This window comes from Cuculus canorus, chromosome 11 (genome assembly GCF_017976375.1).
Source record: "Cuculus canorus isolate bCucCan1 chromosome 11, bCucCan1.pri, whole genome shotgun sequence".
NCBI classification, from domain to species: Eukaryota; Metazoa; Chordata; class Aves; order Cuculiformes; family Cuculidae; genus Cuculus; species Cuculus canorus.
The window spans coordinates 3,431,262-3,456,796 of record NC_071411.1 but is presented as its reverse complement, the minus strand read 5'-3'; the positions used below and the strand labels follow the sequence as shown (position 1 = coordinate 3,456,796).

Here is a 25,535-nt window from a genome sequence, read left to right as displayed (position 1 = left end):
AAAGAGAAAGCCTGATATTAAAAAGCCGGAGCACTCTATTCTTTCTTTTCATACACAGCGTTTCCCTTTTGTTCTCTTTTCTATACAGCAGCATCCCCGGAGCTGCCAGTGTCAGGGTCCCTCATAAAAAGTTGTGCAGACGGTATGATGAGCAAGTAAAGGACAGAATGCTGTCTTCTCTTGACAAGCAAGGAGAAAGAGGTGCAGAAGCCAAGGGCGGCTGCAGTCTGTGGTGTTTTAATTTATTAAAATACCACCAAGTGTCAGGTTTGCTCCACAGGCAGCTGCGGCTTGTGTGTAATAAAACAACCTCAGTCACTGAGTGGATGACAGCACTGCCTAGCCGAAACAGCATGGGATTGGGAAGGACCAGCGCATGCCCTCCGCCACTGATTTATGGTGTAACCCTGTGCAAGCTACTCTGTGTGGCCATATTCAGGGTGCAAAGTGCTGCCCCCATTTAGAGGACATGAAGATCTTCTGGCAAGAGTTACCAGAGAGCTGCAAATTTTTGTCCTAGTCTGTCTGCTGGCTTTGCAAGCAGGGTGATTTAATTAAGTCCATAAAGAACATGGAGTGTAGAAAAGTATTATCGCCACAAGTGCTTCGGAGGTAAAAAGCTGTTGTGCCTTGCAGCTGGAGGGGTGGGGAAATAAAACAAAAAAAAAAAAAAGGAAACTCTTGAGTGCTAACCAGGACTGTTACCTGCATGGAGATGAGGAGGAGGAAAGAGGAGTTGTAGCCATGCGTGGTCACTCGCTTAACGCATGACTAAGAGCATGGTCAGCATTGGCCGATACTAACTAGGAGGCTATGGTTCCTTCAGCCCCTACTCCCCATATCCCAATAAATTTGGCAGCACATGCAAATTCCTCCCAGTCCCACCCACAATGTCTCCTTTGAAAGCTCATCCGTTTCCAGGGAATTGATCTGCAGCTGCTGCATCTGTCTGATACAGGCTGACAGCTCTACAGGCTGCTCCGTGTGTTCACCCCCCAACACTCCTCCGCTCACCTGAGTGAAGGTCTGGGTCTGGATCTGTTCAAATTCCTCCAAGCAGACATGCTTGGCTAAGTTTATGTTAAACAGAGACATGGTGGCTGCCTTGTTGCACTCATCTTGCACTTCTGCAAGGAGAAGAATGACTTCTGGCATCGTCAGGAGTGAGATAAAGTTGAAATCTGCTTGTCGTTCAGCAAAAGGATAGTCTGGGATCCAGATGAGCCCTGGCATTGAAAAAAAAAGAAAAGAACGTTATTGTCTGCAACGGCCATCCCAGCTTCTATTTTAGAGGAAGAGTACAGCTCCCTTTGGGACAGCGCTTGTGAAAAGGCCTCTCCTCTGATGCGCAAATCTTATCATGCAGCACTATCAGCAGATGGCTGGATAAAAAGAGATTCTCTGCTCTGCAGCAGAGACTTTCTGCAACCTCTCATTAGGGGTTGAGAGACTGCCCGGGTGCCTGACTTTCCTGAGGCTTGTCTCTTGAAGTTTCCATGAGAAAGAACATTGGACTTGAAGAATCTTCCCAGAGAGGCTTCAAGGCACAGCTGCCCCATCTTTTACCGTGGTCATTTTCCTCTAGTTCAGGATTCCAGAAGAGCCAGAGCCCTCTTGCACACCTGAAGTGCGCCACAGCTGGGGACAGCAAAGGGAAGGCAGCCAACCCCAGCACAGCACCAAGCAGAAAGCAGTTAAGCTAATTACACTGCCTTCTTTGCATTTGGTGCCATTAAGGGCACACGTGCAGAGTTACTGCAGCTTAGCTGAGAGATAGTAATGTGTTCAACTGAGGTAACATGGACATGCAAATATACCTTAAAAAAGAGCAAACATACTCAAAAGTCTCATGTCATCTCCTGCTGCTAGCTCTCATGAGCCCTAATGATTAACATGAACCTGAGAGTTTCTACAACAAAGATATCTCCTATCAAAGATAAGATACCCTATGATCATGCCGCGCTTAAACTGCTTCACTACGTCGCGTACCTTTCTCTGGTACTTTCTTCTCTTCTTCATCTGGCAAGGTGACATAAAAAAAGGTCTGAGGTTTGGAAGTGACGACTCTGTCAAAGCTGATCCTGTTCATGGTGCGTTGGTAGTCTAACCTCACTTCTTTCTCCAAGCAGCACATACGGTCTAACACCCTATCATAAGACATGGAAACAATGATAACCCAGAGAGTTTGAGCAGAATTATGTCTATACTTCTATGCCTTCTCTTCTCCCAAGTGACAAGTGATAAGAGGAAAGGAAATGACTTCAAGTTGCGCCAGGGGAGGTTTAGACCGGATATTAGGAAAGCTCTCTTTACTGAAATTGCTCAGGGCAGGGAACTGGTGGAGTCTCCATCCCTGGAGGTATTCAAAAGGCATTTAGATATGGCACTTTGGGGCATGGTTCAGTAGGCACAGTGGTATTGGCTGATGGTTGGACTGGATGATCTTAGAGGTCCTTTCCAACCTTAATGATTCTATACCTTTACTGCAAAACCTACCTTTCACTCCCTTCCACCTGCATTTGCTAATCCAGAAGCTCACCTCCTACTGAATGCATCAGGAAAACTGTACAGACTAGGAAGCAGACAGCAAAGCCATCAACTGGACGTTTAATGACTGAGGCAAGAGGGGACATGGGACAAGGACTGCAGCCTTCTCAACTATCTTTTGAGATCAAAACGAAATCTCCACTGCAGGTGTGCAGGGGGAGAAGCATTATAGAGAGGAGGGGTGAAAAACAGGAACTTAGAAAGCCAGCTGGCAGTTCTGGAAAAGTTAGACTACCTGAGCTGTCCTGCCAACTGCCTCCTGCTGAACACCTCTTGAAATCAGTCTCCTCAGCCAAAACGTGTATAAGTGCCGAAACCCTGCTCTGTTTGCCCTAGGAAATCATCATCTTTCACCTCAAGTAGGCAGAATGCTTTTCTTTATACCCATATTTCTGCTCACAAACAAAGCCTAATTACTCTCCTGCTCTCTAGTTCAGGCTGGCAGACCACGTAGCCCTTCACATCTTCCTGTCTCTAAGCCAGGCAATCAGTCATGGCTGATTCCCAGCGACACCACCAATGGCTCATGAGTCATCAGCCCAGAGACTCTTAAAACACCTTTCTGATATGAACTGCATCTCAAAGACTATATCCAGGTGAAGATCCGCTGTTCTGTTTGCTTCATGCTGTGCAGAACTTCTTCTGATTTTAGCAGCTGTTAATAAGTAGAAGAGTAACCAGCAGACAACAGCTAACTCTGGAGATAGCTGGTGGTTTGCACATCACTTCAGCAATGTCTGATCTGTTCCCTGAAAGACCAGGGAGACAACAAGGTCAACCATGCCATTTCTGTCCAACTACTCCGCCGGTGAAGGCTGCTTAAATGTAGGTGTAAGCAAAGCTCACTGGATCTGCACATGAAGTACATGTATTTCATCCGGGAATGCTGACAGATCACCCATCCTAGACAGATGTTCCTGGGGCTCTTGTCCTATCAACTTCTGATCACACCTCGGGCAAGAGAGAGGTATGCATGTGCACAGGCTGGAAAGCAGATAAGATCCATGGCCTGTGAGTTGGATGCTCAAGGTCTGCCTCCACTACCACTCATTTTGTTGCTCTATGAACCCTATAAGGTTAATGGACTGGAGGCTGAGACCCCAGATGTGTACTTGATGCTTTACCATTTCTCTTTCTTCAGCTTGGGAGTGTGCAGAGTCAACAGCTTCATTCTCCCTAGGCTCTTCTCGTTGATGCTACTGAGTCCATCTGTGGGCATGCAGTCCACATACAGGTGATAAAGTAGCAGTGCTTGTGTCTTCTTACGCAAGCTGTCGGCAGAAACTACTCGCTGTGCGAACACCCGGGGATCTTCAGCAAGAAACATCAGGCAGATTCGTGGCACCCAGTACTGACATGGCAACAACAGGGCTCTTCCTGGGAAAGAAAAGTAAAGCTTACATGAATCTACAGGGAACACAAACCCCAAAATGGCTTGCAACACCGACAGCAGCTTTTTGATGGACAATATAATTGGTTTGGCTTACTGGAGATCAAAACGAGGGACCAAATCTAAACACAGCAAGAGACAAGAAGCATGGAATTACCAGCATCTCCAAACCTTTCAAAGGGGTGTACTTCATCTTTATCTGTCCACATCTGTCTCAAAATGGCATTGGCCCAGAAAGATCATCATTTAATTTATCTTGAAAGCATAATAGATGGGTGATAAGAGTAAAAGGAAAGGCATCTCCAAAAGGAAGGACACAAACAGGCTGCCAAATTAAGGAGTGGAGCTCTCTCCACTGGAAGTTTTTCAGGATAGGTTAAAGATGTCTGTCAAGAGTAGTAACAGAGAGAGGAATTAAATGACTTCTTGATGCCCTTTCCATCTCTGCCCAGGACCAGCATGGGTAATGGATTGGATCTCAGAGTATATGTCAGGTTCCAAAAGGCCTTGCTCAAAACATACCTTCTGGAGTTATTCCTCCATTCAGGATGGGTCTCCCTTCTTCATCCCGCACCTGCCCATTCTTATCTGTTTTATGGACCAAGTAGAGCTCTGTCTCCTTGTCATAATCCAGAACACCAACATCAATCCACTCATAGATTAACTCCTGGCTTTTTGGGTCCTCTGAGAAAATCAAGAAAACAGGGTTAAGTCCATTCTCCTGGAGGCTATAGCAAATGAATTTCCCTGATCAGAGTGGTGATGCTACAGTCAAATCCATTTAATAGCTTGAATTTCAGTCAATCTCACATAATTTCTACTGTGATCAACTATAATGAACTCATGTCTTACAGCTTGGCATTTCCAGAGCCTTCCATTTTCCTCCTCCTCTCACCTCCGTGGGTTCCTGGTGGACTATCCTCCCACCTCCTGCTTCTGGCAGTCTCTATCATTCTTTCCATCCACAGTCTCATATTTGGGTCCTGTGTGCTCTTACATCCTCACTTTTAGCCCATACCTGAGGACCCCTTCACCTCCCGATTCCTTCGCCCCTTGACTGAGGACCCGTCATTACCCACACGGGCTCTGTGAGGATCCCGTTCTCCTTTCCCATGTGAGGCTCTAGTCCTGTGTTGCCCTCCACATGAGTCCTCATTCTTCTAATTGGGAGTAGGAGTAAACCCCTGTGCTTTCTCCTCCAGTCTATTATTTCTCTGGGTCACTCCCAGGGCATGTCTTAAGTGTTTGGACCCTCTTAATGCTGGGAGGTGCTAACCAGATCAATATATATTTATATCACTACCAATATAGATCAAGGTAGTGTTATAATGAAGTTAGTTGTGAATGGATGCTGTTAACCACAGGTCTGAGCTACAGGAATTTGCAGCAGCGCTGAGGCTATGTGGATGCCACCGGTCTCAGAGGGTCTGACCACTCACGTGCAGAACCTGGGGGGCGATCAGGTGTTGTGTTCCCTAACTCAGCTGTGAGCAGAACTCACCAGCACATGCTGTCTGCACAAGGATCCACACAGCTTACATTTTATGCTTACATTTTGCAGACACCCGAGCCTCTGGAAATTGCCCCAGAGCTGCAGCCAGTGTGCATGCCAGTTCCTGTGCTTTAAAGTGAGTGCAGATGTGTTGATATGAGCTGCAGCAACAACTGGACACCAGTACAGGCGTATCTGGTCATGCCCTCTCACTGGGAAGGCTTTGAGTGACAGGAAAACAACAGATATCGACATCAATTTATTTGCCCCAGATTTACTACTTAGATTTCCACTGCAATCTGAACTTGACTTCTGATCCCACATTCGCAGTGAAATCCAGACAGAACATACTGTGTTCAAACTAACTAACTTTATAATAATATCTATATATCAATAAAGTGAAATTTTGATTGTACTGACTTCCAGGCACAGAAATAGGAGGGCAAAAGGCAGAAGCTATTTCTAAAAAAGTGGAAATAGTCAGTCCAGGGCAGGACTGACAGTTGTCAAGGTCCCTGGTCTCTTGCTTTGACTGCCTGGTCAGAATGAGATATTGCTTTTCCGTTATGCAGAGCTGCATTTGTCACAATCTACATGCTCCCTGCTGTGGAATGGGTCTGTAATTGTTAGCGTGGCCTCGCTTGAGTAGTAAGTCATTCAAGCTTTACCATGTCCCAGTACATCATCTGTAGGTAAAAGTGCTTTTCCAGGCACTGGCTTTCTATCGTGAGATCCTGGTTCCAGTCCTAGCGAGATCCACTCTTCTGGAGTTCGACAGTCATAGTCGTCGTTGTCAAATATCTAAAAAGCCAAGACAGGAGTTCAATGAAGTCTTATTTCAGAAAGAAGAAAATTCTTAATAGAAAATTTCATGGGAAGAAAATGAATATGCAGTTCCTAAACGGGCTAGAAAAAGAGAACACAATGCCGGTGCAAAAGCTATGCTGATCTTTGATCAACAATCTTCTCCCACACAGCGACATCTGTATCTCTAACCCTTTCCCAGGGAGCAGAGACACCACCTGGAGAGGTCTCACGCAGTTAATACAGCTGACTACGAAGGAAACATGAGACGGCATCTTTTATTTGGACACAAAAATGACAGCAAGGAGTACCCTCAAGGGCTATTCATTCTGATAAAGTTGTGAGGACCCTGCAGAAGATGCTCAGCATCTTGTAAAGATCCTTCACAGCGCAGACCTGCCCTAAAGTATTTCCTTGTTTTATCATTTGTTGTATCAACGATCTCCAAGTGAACTGCAGTTCTCAGGAACATCCTGTGATATAAGCAAGGAGATAGATCATGAGTGCCAAACACATCATCTTACCGTTAGTGGGAGGTAGATGGGAAAGACAGGATCTCTCTTCTCCTCAATAGTTGGCATATTGTCAGGTTTGCGGTGCCTCGGCATCAGCTGGTTGGAGTCTATCCCCTTGCTGGCCAAGAGCTCAGCGATATCAAAGGTGAGATATAGCCGTCTTCTCCTGTTTCGAATCAGATGGGGGAGTAACTACTTAATACGCCTAGAAAGGCTCCTATCCCTGAAAACCCACTTTTTCATCGTACACACCATCAGCAAAAGTTTTTGAGTACACACCACATATATAAAAATATATTTCTCCATCTATAGAATAAAATAGTTCAGTTGGAAGGGACCTACAACAATCACCTCGTCCAGTTCACAAATTATATACATATACACTGTACTGATATATTATGTACATTAGAGAGCATAGAAAAATGGAAATCAAAAAAATATGAGAAAAAGGTGAAATAAACACTATTTTAAAACTATATTTTCTTCTCGCATCCCAGTGAACTGTCTTGTGCACCTCCTTCAACGCACACCTCCCACTTTGGGAACCACTGCCCTAATGGGTAACATTTTCCTAAGGATTTTTGACACGTCATGTCACGCAAGCAAAAATCAACACCCTAATCTGCTGTGTCCATTCCATAAAGACATCTCTAGCCACCTTCTGGCTACTTACCTCTCTACCTCAATCTTCCGAGGGCATTGCCCTGGAAGCCTTTGGAAGGCAATCTGCACTTTAGGCTTAAATGATTGTACTGGGAAGTCTGACTTGATGAGGTTCTCGGTGGTTGGTCCAGTCACTTGCTTATCCAGGATACTTACAAAGTCCTCAGGCATCTTGAAGGTTGTGACTAAGAGGTAAAGAGAAGCACATGTCTGAAATCCCCGGACATCAACTGCTTTGCGCGCGCGCACACACACACACACACACACACACACAGAGATCAAATGGGAAGCAGAAAGGAAAACATTTTTCCTGCTGCAATACGTCATTGTGGTTTTCCAGTATCAAAATGATGGCAAAGAAGAAGCATTCACTGAGAATTACCGTCACGCACCTTATTAGAAGGTAGGGCACTGACCTGGCTCTAAGGAGCTCTGTTCTATTCCCAGTTTTCCTGCACATTCTACACGATTGTGGGCAGGTTGCTGACTCTAGTACCCAGCTTACCTCACTCTCAGAAACAGGTGGGAGTCCTCCGCCTCCCCAGGGTGACCTGAGACCAAGAGTCACTTGGAGCTGAGAGGAACTCGGTCAAGATGGTGATAAAGAGCTTATGAATATTGCAGGAGAGAACAAGCCGCTCAGGTCATCTCCATGTGTTGAAGTCCCTATTCACACCTTACTTGGGACAAACATCTCCTCAGTTTTTGCTTAAGCAAAACTCCCACTCACATCAGCAGTGGTATGAGAAAAAAAGTGAGTTAAACAGCTAACAATCTCACAATTTGGCCAAGTGTTTTCAATGGAAATTTGGACTAAGCCAAAAGTATATATTTCCAAGAAGTGGCTGAAATTAAACCATGTCATTTACACCATAAATAAACTAAATTGTTTATATCGCTAAGCAAGCCGCAAATAATAGAACAGCAGCAAAGTGGGAATTTGAAGCTTAACCTAAATTAAGTAACTGCATGCAAGCTTTAAAAAGCACTATTCCCTAGACAGAGATAGGCATTGAGTTAAAAATAGATTTCAGTGGAGTGGATGCTTTTCATTTGATGAACTTTCACACTTTACCAAGGAGAAACTTAAAGGTTGGCTCATAAGTGTGTGTTTTGGATGTCAAGCTTTGGACACCCTGCTCTGGGTGCTTCTGCTTGCTTCATGGACGCGACCCCTTGATTTCGAAGCAATTGTGCAGAGCAGGCAATAATGCTGAACCCAGACATAATTCAGGATTATCAGGTACAGAAAAGGTCTTTTAAGAGGCTACTTTCTTGTTCTTCCTAAATGGCCTCTGACAAGACCCCCCTGGCTACACATTGTCTGCTTAGGGATTAAAGGAAACAGCCACTAAATGGGCTCCTCTCTCTTAGGAAGGGCATCTAAATATGATCCTAAACACTTCCATTGTCAACACCAATATGCGTGTTTACAATAACCTTGAGGAATCCTTAAAATGCAAAAGGTTTACTACAACTCCTTTAGCCTCATGCATATCTCTTGCTTGGGGTCCTTCCAGAATGGCCCTGATTTATATTTCTTGTCAGGGAGCACAGCTGTTCCAATTTTGTCACTTCATTGTTGCAAAATCCATGGCACCATCCATTATGGCACTTTGTGCACTATCAACTATTTATGTCAATACTTAGCGTTTCATTTGCATTTACATTTCCAGCCTGATAGCTTCTTCCCCCTTGAAGAAGCAGCAGATCATAAATAGAGATCTGTCTCCACTTGTTAGGGATGAGTCTAGCTTGTCAAGATTCACTTGAGGATGCAGTCATTTGTCCTCACTCATGAAAATAAATGTCACTTCTAAGCACAGGAAGGTGGTATATATAGTTACCATCTTTCTCTGAGGCTAAAATCCTCTCACACTCACACTTTCTCTCCACCCGCCACCAGCCTATGATCCATATCCCCAGGAGTGCTTTGGGGGCCAGGAGAGTGCTGGCTAACCATGCTCTGTTCCTGTGTTTGAGCATCTGTGATACTACAAGCTCTTGTAAGCAGGTGGGACCAGAAGCTTTGTAGACACAAAGACCTCTTGCATCTAGAAAGAGTAAGCCGCTTCGGGGCACAGCTGGATGCAGAATGAATAAAAGGAGAGACGATCATGCTTTTGGCTCTGGGTATCTAGATCCTGAATACAGCTCTCACAGGCAGGTCCCATTTTCAAAGAAAAGGGGCGTTGCTGGCCCCATATGCAACAATAACGCATGCAAATTCAGTGCTCTCTCAGCGCATGGCCTGTGGGATCAAACTTTCATAGGCAGCAATGCAGTCTACCCTGGACCCTGGGGGGGAGTAGCTATATCCAGGAGAAAAGGGGGCATAGTTCTACCATCCAGTCAGAGTACTTTGCTCCAGCTCTAAATAAAATTTACTTTTCACAGGACATTCAAACAGCTCAGCATCATTCCTGGCGCTGAGAGCAGAATGAAAGCAGTGCACTAAACCTAGAGTCATCAGCCTAGTTCCCAGCACACTCACTATAAGCAGCCTAAAGCATTATGGCCCCATGTCCTGCCACATCATGTTCCCTCTCAGTATATTTACCTTTAGGGGTGTGCTGCTCCAGGTCCGCCTGTCCTAGCAAAGAACGGTACATGTGGGGGGCAGCACAAACATCCTGAAATGCAGCATGAGATGGAAGTGTGAGAGATAAAGCACAGTTGTAGCACAGTGGGAGGGTGGCTTATAGAGGTCCAGACAGAGAATGAGGCTGTAAGGCTCATTTTACCAGAGCTTTAGGGACAATTGAGACTGTGAGTAATGGTCAGAAAAGGCTCAAAGACACACACATACCTGGAAACTTCAGCCTAATCCACAGAGAGGCAGAGGATTTGTCAGTAGCCTCATGCCAGCTCAAAACATGGACTGGGGCCTCATGGCAGGGAGTCACTAGGGTTTTACTTCCAAATATCATCTGCAGTTGCAATCATATGCCTGCTCTGCCATGCTGGCATCCTAAACCCTAGCAACATCATGACGAAAGTGACAGCACTGGCCACCGGGAACAGCTGCACAACTATGATCCAGAAGAACCTTATGGCTTCACTTGGTCTTGCACAAAGGCCTCTGACCAAAGCAAAGAGCTAGGACCTGGGGTGAAAGCTATATTTCTCCATACCAAGTGGACCATAGGTCTTTCCATTTTAGAAGTACAGTGTCAGAAAAAGAATTATTATTTGTACTTACCCCTGAGATGCTGGAGGCACCTGGGCCGAGGACATCAGCATGAAACACCTTTTGTGTAAACGCTGAGTGTTTGTTTGGCCCCTGGTTGCAGCTACCAGGAAGCAACAGACTCATTCTTGGATCACATTCCCAAGATGAAGCCTCATTGCTGGTGTCAACAGGGTTGGGGCTCCCACTCAGAGAATTTGTCAAATCCTTCTTTGCTTTATCCATCTTCTTAGGTAACCCTGGGCTTGCTGGAGTAGAAAGACATTGATACTGTTAAACATTATCTTTTGCACTCCTCCACACCCTCCCACCACGCTGGATATCCTTGGCTTGCTATGAAGACAAGTGAGTAACAAGGTAGGTGTGACCTCCTGCTTCGGTACCAAGAGATGCCTTCATGACCTGGGGGGTATCCGTCTCACGAGGGTGACTCAATGGCTCACTAACCCTGGGGAAAGAGACTGCTTTATTATTCCAAATGGGTTTTGGAGAGGGAAAACCAGCAGTATACATGTGAAAAGCTGCTTTCCTGAAGCAGCAGGGTCTTCCTGGATCTGTGACAGCATTCAAAAGGCTGCCAGGAGAATTTGAGTAAACTGGGACTACAAGAAAAGTGCTACTTTTGCTGTACCCAAATCCCTTAAAAACCTTGACTCCAGTGGGAGTATGCTGCAGCCTGGATACCAATACAGCTACTCCCAGGTGTCAAGTCTGACTCTTTCATTTAAATAATTCAGGAGAGATGTTTAAACATCGCCTAACGAATATTAAAATATAGCCAGAAGCACCCTTCTCTCTCTCCTCCTGCGGGAGATACTTTTGCTGGTGATCTCAGCTCACTAATAATTTCTACTTTCCCACCTTGGAAGACACAAGTTCAGGCAAATATCAGAGCCGTACCACTTCATTTTATACAAACCGTTGTGTACTGAGATACTAATTAAGAGCAGCCCTTGGACTTGTGGCCCAATGATAACGCAACCCTTGATTTGAGGCTTGTCTAAACACTGAGATGACTACTGTAACTAATTAGTACAGCTAAAGACACACAAGCCCCTCCAGCCTGCACACACATGCACCAAAGTAATGATGTATACATAGCCTATTCCCATAAATTATGAGTCAAAGCTCTCTGCGGTGCCTCTCAAGGGTGCTCCGAGTGCAATACAGCTTATTCAAAAATTCCTGCTCAGGGCTAGACCCAGACTCCTCATCCAGCCCTACCCGACTAACAGTTTGTGTCCTGCACCCTTGCTAGGACCTACCCATCTGCCCTGCTTCCTTCTGGAGGCCAAGCCTCTGCAACAGGCTGCTGTGCCGGAGTCCTCCAGCTTGCCGCAGTTATGCCCTAGAAAGACCTTGCCTGGTCTTGTGGGCCACAGCTGGCACAGTACCTGTCTGGAGAGTCATCTTGACATGGAGACAACACTACAGCATCCCTTCCTCCCATGCCCTCTCTGCTCTGCTCTTGAATGGAGCGAAAACTCTGCCTGTCCTATACTCTTGATCAGAAAGGACAATCTTTTCTGAATTTCACCTTGCTGCCTGTCTGCAAGAATGAATCGGGTACACACAGCAGAGAAAGCATTACATGCATGCCGGAGATAAGGGGGAATAACTGTGCTGGTTTATTACTGCAGGTTCAAGCCAATGCACAATTTTGAGAGGTTGATTCAAAAGAGAAACCAGATAATAAATCAAGGTTACCATGACACAAATCTTTTAAGAGAAATGAAGTAAAAGACCAGATTGAAGAGACTCGGGAGATGAGATCAATAACACTCCCTCCCCTCTTTCAGGCTCGAAAATCTCAAATCTTTCCCTTCTCAGCCTCTCTTTGGCACGGCAACTGGAACCTCGTACCCTGAAGAATGAATTTTCCATGGAGGATTTTGTTTTTATTAGCTATTTTATGCTTTGGCCATATCTATTTTAGCAGCCCAGCAGGATTGATTGGTATCAGCCAAGATCCAAGGATTCATGATGAATCACTGCTGGACTCCTTCGTGCCTGCTGCACCGACACAGAGAACAGCAGCAAGGCAGAACAACCCTGCGGCGGCTCTCTTGATATGTCACCTGAGCATCCTCTTCCCGGGCACAGATGGCGACGTGCCTTGCTGTACTTTTTCCTCTTAGGACCAGAATCCTAAACCCATCCAATTCAAAAAACCTAATGCCAGGACACAAGGTCCATCTGAACCTTTAGCAGGGTGAGCAATGGAGCCCAGTCCCTATTAAGCAGGACTGCCAATCATAGAATCATAGAATGTTTTGGGTTGGAAGGGACCTTAAAGATCATCCAGTTAATAATGTGGCTGCTGCCCATGACTACCGAGTTCCCATGATGGGGCAGAAGTGTGTACCCAGCCTGCCCACAGCAGTCCTAATTCTTCACTGCTTTGCTCCCCATATACTCAACTCACACCTCTGTAAATTCATTCCTGAGCACTTACCTCAAAATAAAACAAACCCCTACTCAGTGTCCATCTCAGAACCATCCATCTGTCACGCTTTCACCACTGCACAGAGGGAGGCTCTGGTGTTTCTAACTGTAAAAAAGCAACCTGGCACACACCATCCCAAAATAAAGAACAAAATCAAGACTCCAAAGCTTCCCAAACAGTAGAATTGAGCATGCCAAAGCTCATACGGAGATGGGATAATTGCTAAGCACAAAGGGTACCCTACTTCCCTTCCAGCCCAGCTGCTGGGATGTGGCCAGGCTTTCCAGCAAGGAGGTTTCCCAGAGCACGGTGGGAAGCTCACTGTGGTGCAAGCCTCCAGCTAGCTAGTGGTTTGGAGTTCCCATCCAGTTCTCAGGAATGGTCTCCAGATTGGTTTAAAAGATGAGAAGAGATATCATCTCTCTTCTATTCAGCTGTTGTGGTTTTAACCCCAGCTGGTAACTGGGACCATGCAGGTATTCTCTCACTCCCTTCCCCATCTCCAGTGGGATGGGGAGAATTGAAAAAATTGGTAACTTGCGGGTTGAGATAAAGACAAAGGAAGAGTGAATAAGGATAATAATAATATACAAATCAAGTGATGCACAATGAATTGCTCACCACCCAAAAACCGATGCTCAGCCTGTTCCTGAGCAGCTACCCTGGAGCAATGAACACTGTCCCACTTCCCATTTATATAGTGAGGATGACGTTCCATAGTACCGGGTATCTCTCCGGCCGGCTGCTGGGCTGCGCTCTGTCCTGACTTCTTGTGCACCCGCGCTCTAGCAGAGCACAAGAAACTGGAAAAATCCTTGATTTCTTCGCAACAACTAAACCCATCAGTGTATTATCAATGTTCTCCTTACACTAACTCTAAAACACAGCGGCTGCTGTGAAGAAAATCAACTCTGTCCCAGCCAAACATAAACATTACATAGCAACAACTAAAACAATGTTCTTGACACTATTTTCATACAAAATTCAAAACACAACAGCTACTGGGAAGAAACTTAACTATTCTATGCCAGCTGAAACCAGGACATCAGCCTAGCTGCTGAGCCAAGGGATTTCTTGCAGAGTAATTCACTCTTCTCCATCCTCCAACAGCACCAGCAGCATCTTCCACCCTCCCAGTTCCCCCAAAATGACAAGGAGTATGTGGACTCCAGGGCTGTCCTCCCCACTCTCTATCCAAGGGTGATCCTGGACCCTGATCCTTGGGCAGCACAGCTTGGTGTGGATTGTCAACGCTGTTGACACACACTGGAGGCCAGCTGCCTGCCGTGTTTGCAGCCTTCAATCTTGTCCTACTGGGAGCTGGAGCTCCCCTTCAACAAGGAGAGGTTCAAAGATGGGGGGAAAGGAGAGCACCTCCTTGCAATTGGATGTCTTTCTGAAAGCAGACCCTCTACTCACCCTTCATTCTCCACTGCCCCTGTATATCATAGAATCAGAATGGCTTGGGTTGGAAGGGACCTTAAAGCCTATCCAAAACCAACCCTCCATCATGGGCAGGGGCACCTCCCACTACACCAGGCTACCCAAGGCCCATCCAACCTGGCCCTGAGCACCTCCAGCGATGGGGCAGCCACAACTCCCCCTGGCAACCTGCACCAGGGCCTCCCCACCCTCATCATGAAGAATTTCTTCCTAATGTCTAATCTATATCTTCACCCTTCCAATTTAAAGCCATTGCCCAACATCCTACCACTCCATGCTCTTGTAAAGAGTCCCTCACCAGTTCTCTTGCAGGCCCCCTTCAGGTACTGGAAAGCCTGAAGTCTGGGAGTATCTTCCCACTCTTCAACAGCAAACATCTGCCTGGCACCTTGTCATCCCAGCTTTGGCTACGATAAGCTTTGAAAGTCTTTTCACGGCTGCTGAAATACCCATCTTTCCAGCAGCTCAGTCATGCTCTCTCACACCTGAAAAGCATGTTTCCTAGATATACCAGGTGCGTTGTACTAAACTGAACTGTTCAAAATGAGAGCATATTCGAATGTCACTGCTGACACAATATTAGCTACAGCGTCTGTGTGTCATCGTGGCAAAACTATAATTACAATTTCTCAGTACATCCAGGCTTTACATATCCAAGAAGTCAAACTCCCACGTGTCTTGCTCAATGTCTGGTACAAGCTTTTTGATCTGTTTCCTCTACTTCAGTTCTTTGATCCAAAGCTTTGACAAAATGGATTCTTTTCTTTCAAATAAGGTTCAAAATGGCTAAAATTTGCAACAGAAAAAGAGAAAAGTACTTTTAAAATAATCTAACCCCTAAGCAAAACTGCAGATTGAAATCTAGTAGTCATTTATCTGAAATCTATTTATCTGTGGATAGCCAAACCAACTACTACACATCCAGATGCTAACACATAGAAATTCTTTCTTCCTATAATTTAAACCATATAATATAAGCTCAGACAAGGTGATGCGCTCTCAAACTGCTTTAAACATTATCCTCTTCAAACCTCTTCTACTTTAAAAGGGAGCTGAAAGTAATTTTGAGTTTTATAGCAGCCCATTCCCTCCAACAATTTGCGTGGGTTTAAAATTGATTTTCCTCTGGGTTCTCAAACACATTCCTTTCTCCATGGGAAAGCACCATGCAAACACCACTAGAACACAGGGACGCAGGGGGGGAACAGCAAGACTGATGGCGAACGGCGTTACTCATTACACCGAGTGCCGTAACAACAAGGTTACACCACACATTTTGAGTTTATAGCCGTGGCGGGTGTTCCAAGACATCACACAAAGTATTCAGACCGTGACCCCCAACAGTTTGTTTCGTTTACGAAGCACCACAGGCTCTGTTGGTACCGAAGCTCAAGAGGAACAACCTCAGGGCAGCAAAGTGCTCGTGGAGACCAGAGGGCAGGGGAGCAGCTCCCCACACCTCCGGCTCTGCACCAGTGGAGGGGGGACACCTTACTTAGAATCACAGAGGTTGGAAAAGACCTCTAAGCTCATCAAGTCCACCTGTCAGCTCAACACCATCGTGTCTACTAAACAACGTCCCAAAGTGCCATGTCTATATGTTTTCTGAACCCCTCCAGGGAGGGAGACTCCACCACTCCCCTGCGCAGCCTCTGCCAGTGCTTCACCACTGTTTCGGGAAAGAAATTTTTGCTAATACCCAGTCTAATCCTTCCCTGGTGCAACTTGAGGCTATTCCCTCTCATCCTATCACTTGTTACATGAGAGAACAGACCAGCACCCGCCTCACTGCAGCCTCTGGGAGATGAAGTCTCCCCTCCAGCCCCCGTTCCCTCAGCTGCTCCTCACAGCCCTTGTTCTCCAGCCCCTTCCCCAGCTCCGTTCCCCCTCTCTGGACACGCTCCAGCCCCTCAACGTCCTTCTCGTAGTGAGGGCCCCAAACCTGAACCCAAGCTTCGAGGTGCCGCCTCCCCAGCGCCGAGTCCCGAGGCAGAACTCCCCCCCCCACTCCTCTCGCCCCCCTCACGGCTGGTTCTGCCCGTGCGAGGAGCCCAAACCCCGCCCCACACCCTCAGCCCCAGGCGGGCGGGTCTCTCATCGCCCGCACCTGCGTGTCCGTCTGTCTGTCTAAAACGCACCTGCACCCCCGGGCCGCCCCGCCTGCCTCCCCCGCCGCCCCGGCACCTCGTGCCGCCCCTTCCCGGCCCCGGCCCCGCCCGCCGGGCGCTACACAGCGGCCCCCGGCCGGGCTGCAGCGACCGGACGCTGCGATCGTTGCTACGGGTGGAGCGGGGGAGGCGCCGGGGGAGGAGGGACCCGGCTCGGGGCCACCCGGGGACGCTGCGGAGAGCCACCTGGGAGCTGGCAGAGGCACTGCCGAGTGCCCACCGCCACCCCGGGGACACTGCGGAGCCCCCACTGCCGCCCCAGAGCCACCCCGGGGACACTGCAAAGTGCCCTCTGCAACCCCAGAGCCATCACAGGGACACTGCAAAGTGCCCAGTGCCAACCCAGAGCCACCCCGGGGACACTGCAAAGTGCCCAGTGCCAACCCAGAGCCACCACAGGGACACTGCAAAGTGCCCAGTGCCACCCCAGAGCCACCCCGGGGACACTGCAAAGTGCCCTCTGCCACCCCAGAGCCATCACAGGGACAATGAAGAGAGCCCAGTGCCACCTCTGAGCTGCCTCAGGGACACTGCAAAGCACCCAGTGCCACCCCAGAGCCGCCCCAGGGACACTGCAAAGCACCCACTGCCACTACAGGGACACTGCAAAGCGCCCACTGCTACCGTAGAGCCACCTCAGGGACACTGCAGAGCACCCACTCCCACCCCAGCGCCACCGCAAGGACACTGCAAAGTGCCCACTGCCACCTTAGAGTCACTGCCACCAATCCCCTGCTGCTGCCTCAGAGTCCTCAGTATGGAGCTCCCACTGCCACCTCAGAGCTGCCACCGCAGGGACAGTGCAAAGCATCCAGTGCCACCTCTGAGCCACCACCACAGGTGGCACCAAGACCTTCTAGGAGGGACAACAAGCGGATTGCTCAGGGAGGGGATGGTGGGCAAGGGATGAGCAGTGCCAGCCCAACGGGGGAGGGAGGAAGAACGAGTTTGGATTATTTTGGGGGAGAAGGAGGAGGTGGTAGAAGTAGAGAGGAAAGGATTTAAAGAGGAAAAAAAAAAATTAAAAGCCTTAACAGTAAGAGATTTCATGCAAGGGAGAATGAAGGGCAGAGGAGGAGGATGAAAGGATGAAGCAGCAGAGCAGAGCCTCCTGCAGGAGGGGAGTGTTTCATAGCCCCTTCATCCGCCACGCCTGGCCAGGCAGGCAGGGAGCTGAGAGCAGGTCCTGCTGCACAGCCCTGCGCCCCGCAGATGAACATGTCCTTGTGAGCAGGATGAGAGGAGCAGAGCTCCGCAGGGCTTCCTGTGGACACAACAGCCATTGGGCTGGATGGAAGGACACCTGCATAGCCTGGCATGGGGGCAGAGGGTCAGGCAGGGTGGCACGGAGCTGGGGGAGACAGGGGGCAATGCCACGAGGAGGCAGTAGGGCCCAGGCCACGAGCACCTGCCCTGGCACCTGCCCCAGCAGCCAGGTTGGCACTGGGTGCAAAAGGCCCAGGAGTCAAGGGTGGAAGGGGCATTTGTGCCATCCAGGAATTCGCAAAGGATGCGAGATTCAGGCAGAGAGAGAGCTGGGGGCTGTGGCAAGCAGAGCCTCAGGGAAGAAACACAAGCTTCTCCTGGTAAGAAAGCTCCCTCCTGGCAATTCTCAGCTCCTGCCAAGATGATCTCCAGATCAGACCGTTGTCTGGATCAGGGAGGTCTCTGTGCGGATTCACAACCTGCAACAAACTGCCTCTGCCCGTGCTCAAAGCAGCGGCTGCTGGGGAAACTCCCAGGTGTCAGTTCTCCGTCACGCTGCCGGCCTCACTGCTTTATTTAGGAAAGGAGTGTGTGCTGGCTTGCCTTGATTAGGTTTGATATAATTACAGCTCTTGCTGGAGTTCCCAGGAGCTGCATCCCAGATGGCTCCTCTGGCTGGGAGGAAGGGATGGTGGAGCTCCTTGCCCTTTCCATGGGAAAAATACTGACCCGTTTCATGCTGTCTTTGTTTCCCCTGCAGCAGGCTGGGATTCACAGCAGGTCTTGTTGTCCCTGCACTTCGTTGTGCTTCATTTTTGACCAGGCTTTCAAAAGCCCAACACAAAATGCTTCAGCAGGTCAAGAGATGAGGAGATGAAAGCTGAGCTGTTTCGTCTGGCTGGACCTTCAGAAATGCATCAGCCCAGAACAGAACGCAGACAGGTGTGTGAGCCACCCTGCTTTCTATCCACACGCTGCCACAACTGACTCATTTCCTGACCTGCCTTCAAAGGAACGTTTATGGTTCCCCAGAGGCTCACTCCTAGGCGTTGCAGCAACTTGCTGACACCGTGTCCTGTTTCCATGGGTGCTCCCTTAGCCCGCGATGGCCGGGCAGGGGAGCGCGGGACCTAATCCCTGGCAAAAGGCAGGGTCAGAGTGGTTGGCAGTGGGCAGTCACAGCTGACTGCAGCACTGCTCAATGTCTCTGCTTTCTCCTTGCATCAGTCTAAGCTGAGATGCTGTCCCCCAGCTGGGCCAAGCACAAAAGAAGTAGTGCTGTTTTTCTTCAAAGAGTTCTTTTCCTGCTGCTTTTCTGCTGTGGGCAATTTTGAGGCCACAGATCTGACTTTACTTACAGGTGATTCTGAGTTCCTGAAAAAACAGTTCTGCAAGAAGAGGTTCCTGAATTCCTGCTGAAACAGGACAATCAGTGACTTAACCAGGATTTTCCCTAGTACAAAACTGTTTCGGGAGAAAAAAAATCCCACTGCTCTCGCTGTCCAACCAACCAGGTCATTGGTGTGGTGAAAGCACAGCAAGGGTTAGCAGAGTCTGGACCCACAGTGAGGGAGAGAGCTCCCATTGCTCCCAGTTGCCACACATGAGAATCAAACCAGTTTCCATAGGTGTTAGGATGTGAGCTGGCAGTGGAAAGGGGTAATACGTGAAATGTGCTAATGGTTTATTCTGTCTCTGAGGCTCTTCATTCTCCTTTCTGGCTGAAAAGCCCAGCTTCTGTCTTACATTGTCTACAAGCTGATGGAGCCATATTTTCTCCCCTCCACTTTCACCCCTTCAGTTCTAATGCATCTATTCCAAACCAATAGCTCAAAATCCACCATTGCCAGGACACCGTATCACACCAAAGCTCATTTCTACGAAGAACAGCCTTCCTCTAGTTATGGGAGGAATAATCTAATATGAAAAAGCCCAACTTTGGTGAACCTCAGAGATGATGCACTGGTTGTTTTGTTTCATCACTTGCACCTACCCGATGTGGGTTGTGAGCCCTTCAGATTTAGCACTTCTTCGTATCCACCCCCCACATATTTTGCTGAAGGTGTAAATGATCTTCAAAGCCCAAGACCACTGAAGAATAAGGCCCTAGATTTCTCTGTCTCCACACCTACATGTGTTCCCACACACAAAAACAAGATCTAGCATTAATCTAGAGTAAAACACCACATGTTGACAATGCTAGCAGTACATTTGACATAAATTCCTTAGACTGAGCCCCAAAACACATGAGAAAGGCATAAAGCAGGAAGAATGAGGATAACATTGGGCTTGGTGTTGCCCGTGTCCTTCTCCTGAAGAGGCAGCTTGATTCAGGGAAGGTGATATCAAGTCAGATTCACCTTATATTCCTGCTACTTTTGACAGCTCTCTCAACAAAAGGCTATTACCTTGAATTCAGGAAGGCTGACGCTGGAGGAGTTTGTAGCAGCCAGCTGCAAATTCTGTGCTTTCCAACCACAATTTTCACTGCAGCCTCAAAAAATAAACGAGACTTTGACCCTGATAGAGTGACATTTTTGTTGGTTAGCTTTCTCCCTCGTCTCCACACCAAGCCGCAGCAAATCATCTCCCCAGGATGCGTTCTTTCACATTCAGGATCACACCATCAACTCAGCCAGAAGGCATCCTCCAGGAATTTGCAGGCAGAGGTTGCTTCTTTGAGCAGGGTGAGCAGGAAGCGTGGAGCTGGCCAGAAGTGGGAAGATGACAATGAGGATTACCAGGGCCAATCCTGAGTAGGCAGGGAGTGGTGGTGATGCTAAGCAAGCCTTAGATGAGATCTCAGGAGCAGTGGGCAGAGAAGCTTGCAGTAGGCATTTTTTACACAACTGTTTTAGCTGAATTGGCCATAACTCTCTAATGTAACACTGCCATCTCCTCCATAGGGCTGCAGATAGAAAGAGCCTGACAGCCACCAGTGAACTTCGATATTTTTCCAAGAAGAGCCTCTATGTAGTTTCTAAGGACCTTGATTTCAGAGGGGATTAGCGGCAGAGGTGCTCCCACCATCTGGCTTCCACATCCCATGGAGTTAGACCTTTAAAATCCTCAGAAGCCCCAGCCATATAACCAGCTAGATTTCATGCAGCCTGACATGACATGTTGACAGGTCATTTGTCAGGTCATGCACAGGAGGTTTGGAGCTCTTTAGCTCCTCCAGCAAATACGGTGCAGGCACTTCCCCATCTTCCTAGGAGAAAACATCAAAATGGAGCCGTCAGACTAACAGCCGGCACCCAGAAGCATAAGGGCATGTAGTGGTAGCCTTGCTCTGGCGGGGAGGCAGCTGTTGACAGCTGAGACACGAGTCATCCCAGGTAAGAGTGCCAGGGTCTGCCTCACAAGGAAGCCAATATGCCCAGTCTGTACTGGGGAGGATGTAGCCTGAGAGGTGACATTTCCTGGCACTCTTCAGACATTTCAGAGATTTGCATATAAACACTAAGCATGCAAAACACAGCACCGGGAGGCTATAGATAGAGCCTGCTCTCTTCTAGGAAATTTATCACCCGCCCCCAGTGAAATCAATCCTAAAAGAACTGCAAGCCATTTCTGAAGAGCTACTAGCAGTCTTACAACTCCGGCATTCCCAGACAACATAGAGGGATCGAATTCCTCAACCAATTAATTGTGCATGTTCAGCGGAGTTCAGGGGGACAATTTTTTTTCCACAGGATCAGGAAAAATGACTTGCCCGCCCTCCAGAAGGGCTGGAAATTTTCCCTGAAGCTTCCAGAAGAACATCAAGCTTTTCATGAGAGAGAAACATCTCGGCTCCCTACCAGCAGGGAACGTGGTGTGGAGAGCCCTAGCTGAAACCTGTATTCTGGCCCAGACCCATCAGGCTCAACGTTATATCTCCTCTCAGAACATCAGTGCCAAAATCATCTGGTTTTGAACAAAAATTCCATCCTCTGCTGACAAACAGTAACAGATTCCTGCAAAAAGCCTTTCTTTCATCCAACTGGCATTTGATCAAGGAATCCCCAACCTGTTCAGATTTTTTCCGCTTGAAAGCATGTACCAAAAGCTGGGATAGATCCTCACCTGAACACTACCATTCCACAACCAGTACAGAGCGAGGCTGAGCCGATGGGCTGAACAAGAGCAACAGAATCAATGCATTTCTTTGCACCAGGCCTTAGGAGCGTAACACCATCAGAAGCACAAGTTCCAGCACACCGATGCATCACAGTGACGTCTCTCCATACGAGAGGACAACCCGACACTTTTTGATTTGGAATGGCTTCAAAACATACTTTCCTGACACTTACACATCGGATGATTTATTGCATCAAGTGCCGGCGGGACTTCCTGCCATCAGTAACGCAGCGCTGTCAATATCTGGGCACTCACATCATTTATCTGGCTGGTTCATCTACTCTTGAAGTACCTTCTCACTTCGCAGTGAATTTCCCTGTAAAGAGCTCTCTTACTGAGAAACCATTAAAAACTCTTGGTGGAAAGCAAAAAGAAAAACCCTGTGTTTTTCGCTGTTTTCTCTCTGATTTTTGTATACAACTGTGATCATTGTAGCAATATAAATATGAATGTGAACACAGATATGAGACGCAGAGGAGAGTGGAAATCGAGCTTGGGCATGACCTTTTCTTGCAAGTCAGCCTGCCTGCCTTGCACTTGGTGTAAAGGGAATTGCTGGTGTGTCCATCCTGCAGAGCAAGGTGACGTTTCTGGGGATCTCAGTGGGGAGGAGATTCCTGAAGCTTAAAGTTAAGCTTCATCTGCCCAAAGGAAGCGTCACCAACTTAGTGAGTGCCAAAGCTGTTGCCTCAGTGCTGGGAACAGAGCTCAGAGTAGGAAAAAGCTGAAGAAAGCCACAGTTGTGGCATTGCTTGAGAGTGATGTGTAACTGGGAAAAACTGGGCAATCAAGTCACAAGAATTATAGCTTCCAAATGCATATTGTCGTCCTGCTCATTCCTGCCTCTCCCTCTGCTCCCTCTTCTGCTGATGCTCCAGTCCCCACTTCAATACCTGCCAGGTCCTTTTAGAGAGCTGATATTTCCATTCCTGACATTTTCTGCAGCTCCATCTGGGAATTAATGGCCGGATATTAGCAGCAATGGGGCCGTTTATCATAATTAGTCTCATGAAGCTACTAAGCATCCAACTATTTTTCATCAGCACCGAGGAAATAAACTGCAGAATCCAGTAGACGAGACGGACGATTTATTTATTGATTGATTTATTTTGGTCTGTCAGAAGGCGGCTTTAAAGTTTGCCGAGATGAGCAATGCTTCTCAGAGGCAATGATGACAGTAGGGCTTGCTCGCCTTGGGTGCACAAGCTGCAGAGAAGAGGCCCCCAAACCCCCTGAGGCACTGAGGAGGCATTTGTTATCCTACATCTGCTCTAGCTTCCTGCTGATATAAAGTGACAAGTTGCAACAGGTTGAACCCCGGCTGGACAAGCTTAGGGAGAGAAAGCCACCAGCCACACGATGGCATCATGAATGAAAGCCATCTCCAGGTGTGCCTTTTCTTCTTTGTCACAGAGGCAAATTGAGAATGCTGTTTAGCCTTCAGGAGGTAGCACACAGACCAGCAGCTCCAGCACTGTCATTTGGTTGGCTATGCCAGGTCATCCTTGTTCCACAATGCTAAAGGGACGCTGGAGACAGCACGTGACTCTGTCACCTTCCAGATGTGCCTGGGAATAGGTAAAACCATTTTCTTACTTGTTATCCCGCTTGGAGCAGGGTGAAGTACTAGCTTGTTGTTTTCCTTCCCCAGAGGACCAGCAGCAAAGGGTGGAGAGGCAAAGTCTCGTACACAGGAGACATCAGACTAGGTCCCCTGTGGGTAAGGGAAGGCCCCTTGAAAGGGCTGGGTCTCACCATCGGTCACGTTCTCTGGGGGAGATAAGGTCCACCCTGGAGTTGCTAAGACCTGTTATGCTCTCAGTCTTTACTTTTTGCTCTTTACTTTGCTCTTACTATTTAAGGGCCAGTGCAGTTCTGTGAAGTTGGGTACTGGAGGAATATGCCAGAGCCTGTGCTCCTCTCTGGGGACAGCTGATCACGGAGCTGCTGAGATCCCCCAGACACTGTTATCTATCTTGATGGCTACTGCTCTGGGCAAGGGGCCTCTGCTGATTTCAGTAGCTCTTCCAACATTTTGCAAGTCTTGATGACCATCTCACAAGTATTGAATGGAAGGAGATGGGAGACTCCTCCCAGGGTCAGCTGCCTCGTATCACACTGTAACCTGCAGTTGCAGTTGCAAGAAACGAGGATTGCAAGGCTGCGTGGAGCTTCTGCGTGGAGCAAAGCATGAAGGCCTCCAGGGCTCCAGGACTCAGTGTTGCTCTTCCCTCTATTCCCATGAAACCCCCCAGAATCTTGCTCTAACCCATACACCGCAGTGCTCACCTGCAGCAGGCGCACCTCCTCTCCTGCAGGCTGATTATTGAGAGTTTTTCATCACAAGGTTTGCTATGCAAACATCGAACATTTGTGTTTAAATATTACACTCTTCTGCTGATGTGAAGCTGGTAATTACAGCCAGATGGGACCTGGCTCACAGGCAGGCACAGGGCCCACACGCTGCTGGGTGGCAGGTTTTATTGCGATACCGTGTGGCCGACCACCGGCAGGAATATCAAAAAAAAGCTGAATGTAATTAAAAAACAATGAAAAGGAAAATCGGTTTCTAAATATATCATGCAACGTATTCCAGGTGAATGCTAAGTGTTCCTGGCAGCCTCAGTACTCTACCTGGGACGTGATCCAAGCCAGCGTGCTCAAGCCGTACGTCCCTCCAGGCACAGCCTGACAGTGACATGCCCTGATTTGGTATTTGCACCTCCTGCCATACCAAGTCGGTCTGATCCTGCAAAGCCTTCCTCAGCCGAGCAAGAGCTTTTTGCACGATGGCCCAATTCCACCTGTGCTCTACTCCGTCAAAGTGGCCTCTACAAATGTGTTGCAGTCCCGGGGCCACCACACTGCCAGCGTGAGCTTATATCTGCTGCTACTCACTCACCTGCTAAGTTCATCTGCGCCTTCCATACCTGCACGCATTTCTGCCTTGCATGAGCTGCTCAGGGTAGGAAATACTTAATTTTCTACCAGCTCCATTTCAGGTCTGATTCTGTTCAAAGCAAAAGAAAAGCATTGCAGCGAGTGGTGGATTTTTTTCTCCTGGATGGTAGCCCATAGGCCATATTCACATTCAACAGCTGATTGTATTTTTGATTGATAATTCCCTTTGCCTCTCCCCTACACATCAAACAGACCCAAATATGAGCAGGAATAACCAGTTCAAGCAAAATACCTCAATGTTTTCCTACCCAACATCTGTGTTGTATGTACACACCATCAGGTGCCCAGAAAGCAACCCCTCTCCTTGTCCACAGACCTGATCAAGCTCTAGCAGGTACAGTGATGCAGATAGTAGACACCATTTTCCACCTGAAAGAGGAATTAGATCTAGCTCATCATGCACAATTTAAGTAACCTGGTAAAGAAATCATTGCAGGTGACAGCATTCCAGGAAAAACAAGCTAGTAAGGCTATGGCCCTTTCTCCGCAAATCAATCTAGCTCTTTTAACCTCCATTTTCCCATGAGCCAGTGGCTCCCTCTCTTTGTAATAAATACTCTGGAATACTCTAAGGATGTTCCCAAGCCA

General features: G+C 47.9%; 1 protein-coding gene across 1 annotated transcript in view; it reads right to left on the bottom strand.

Annotated features, from left to right (window-relative positions):
- DNAH1 (dynein axonemal heavy chain 1) overlaps window positions 1-10,829 on the bottom strand; it is a 67,586-nt gene extending 56,757 nt beyond the window's left edge. The window contains exons 1-9 of the mRNA XM_054077049.1: window positions 10,614-10,829; window positions 9,972-10,044; window positions 7,422-7,596; window positions 6,758-6,914; window positions 6,098-6,230; window positions 4,460-4,621; window positions 3,672-3,924; window positions 1,990-2,147; window positions 1,015-1,226 (exon numbers count right to left, since the gene is read on the bottom strand). Coding sequence (XP_053933024.1) covers window positions 1,015-1,226; window positions 1,990-2,147; window positions 3,672-3,924; window positions 4,460-4,621; window positions 6,098-6,230; window positions 6,758-6,914; window positions 7,422-7,596; window positions 9,972-10,044; window positions 10,614-10,826 — 1,536 coding nt within the window. The 5' untranslated portion in view covers window positions 10,827-10,829. The remainder of the gene's footprint in view (window positions 1-1,014; window positions 1,227-1,989; window positions 2,148-3,671; window positions 3,925-4,459; window positions 4,622-6,097; window positions 6,231-6,757; window positions 6,915-7,421; window positions 7,597-9,971; window positions 10,045-10,613) is intronic.
- Window positions 10,830-25,535: the final 14,706 nt, after the last annotated feature.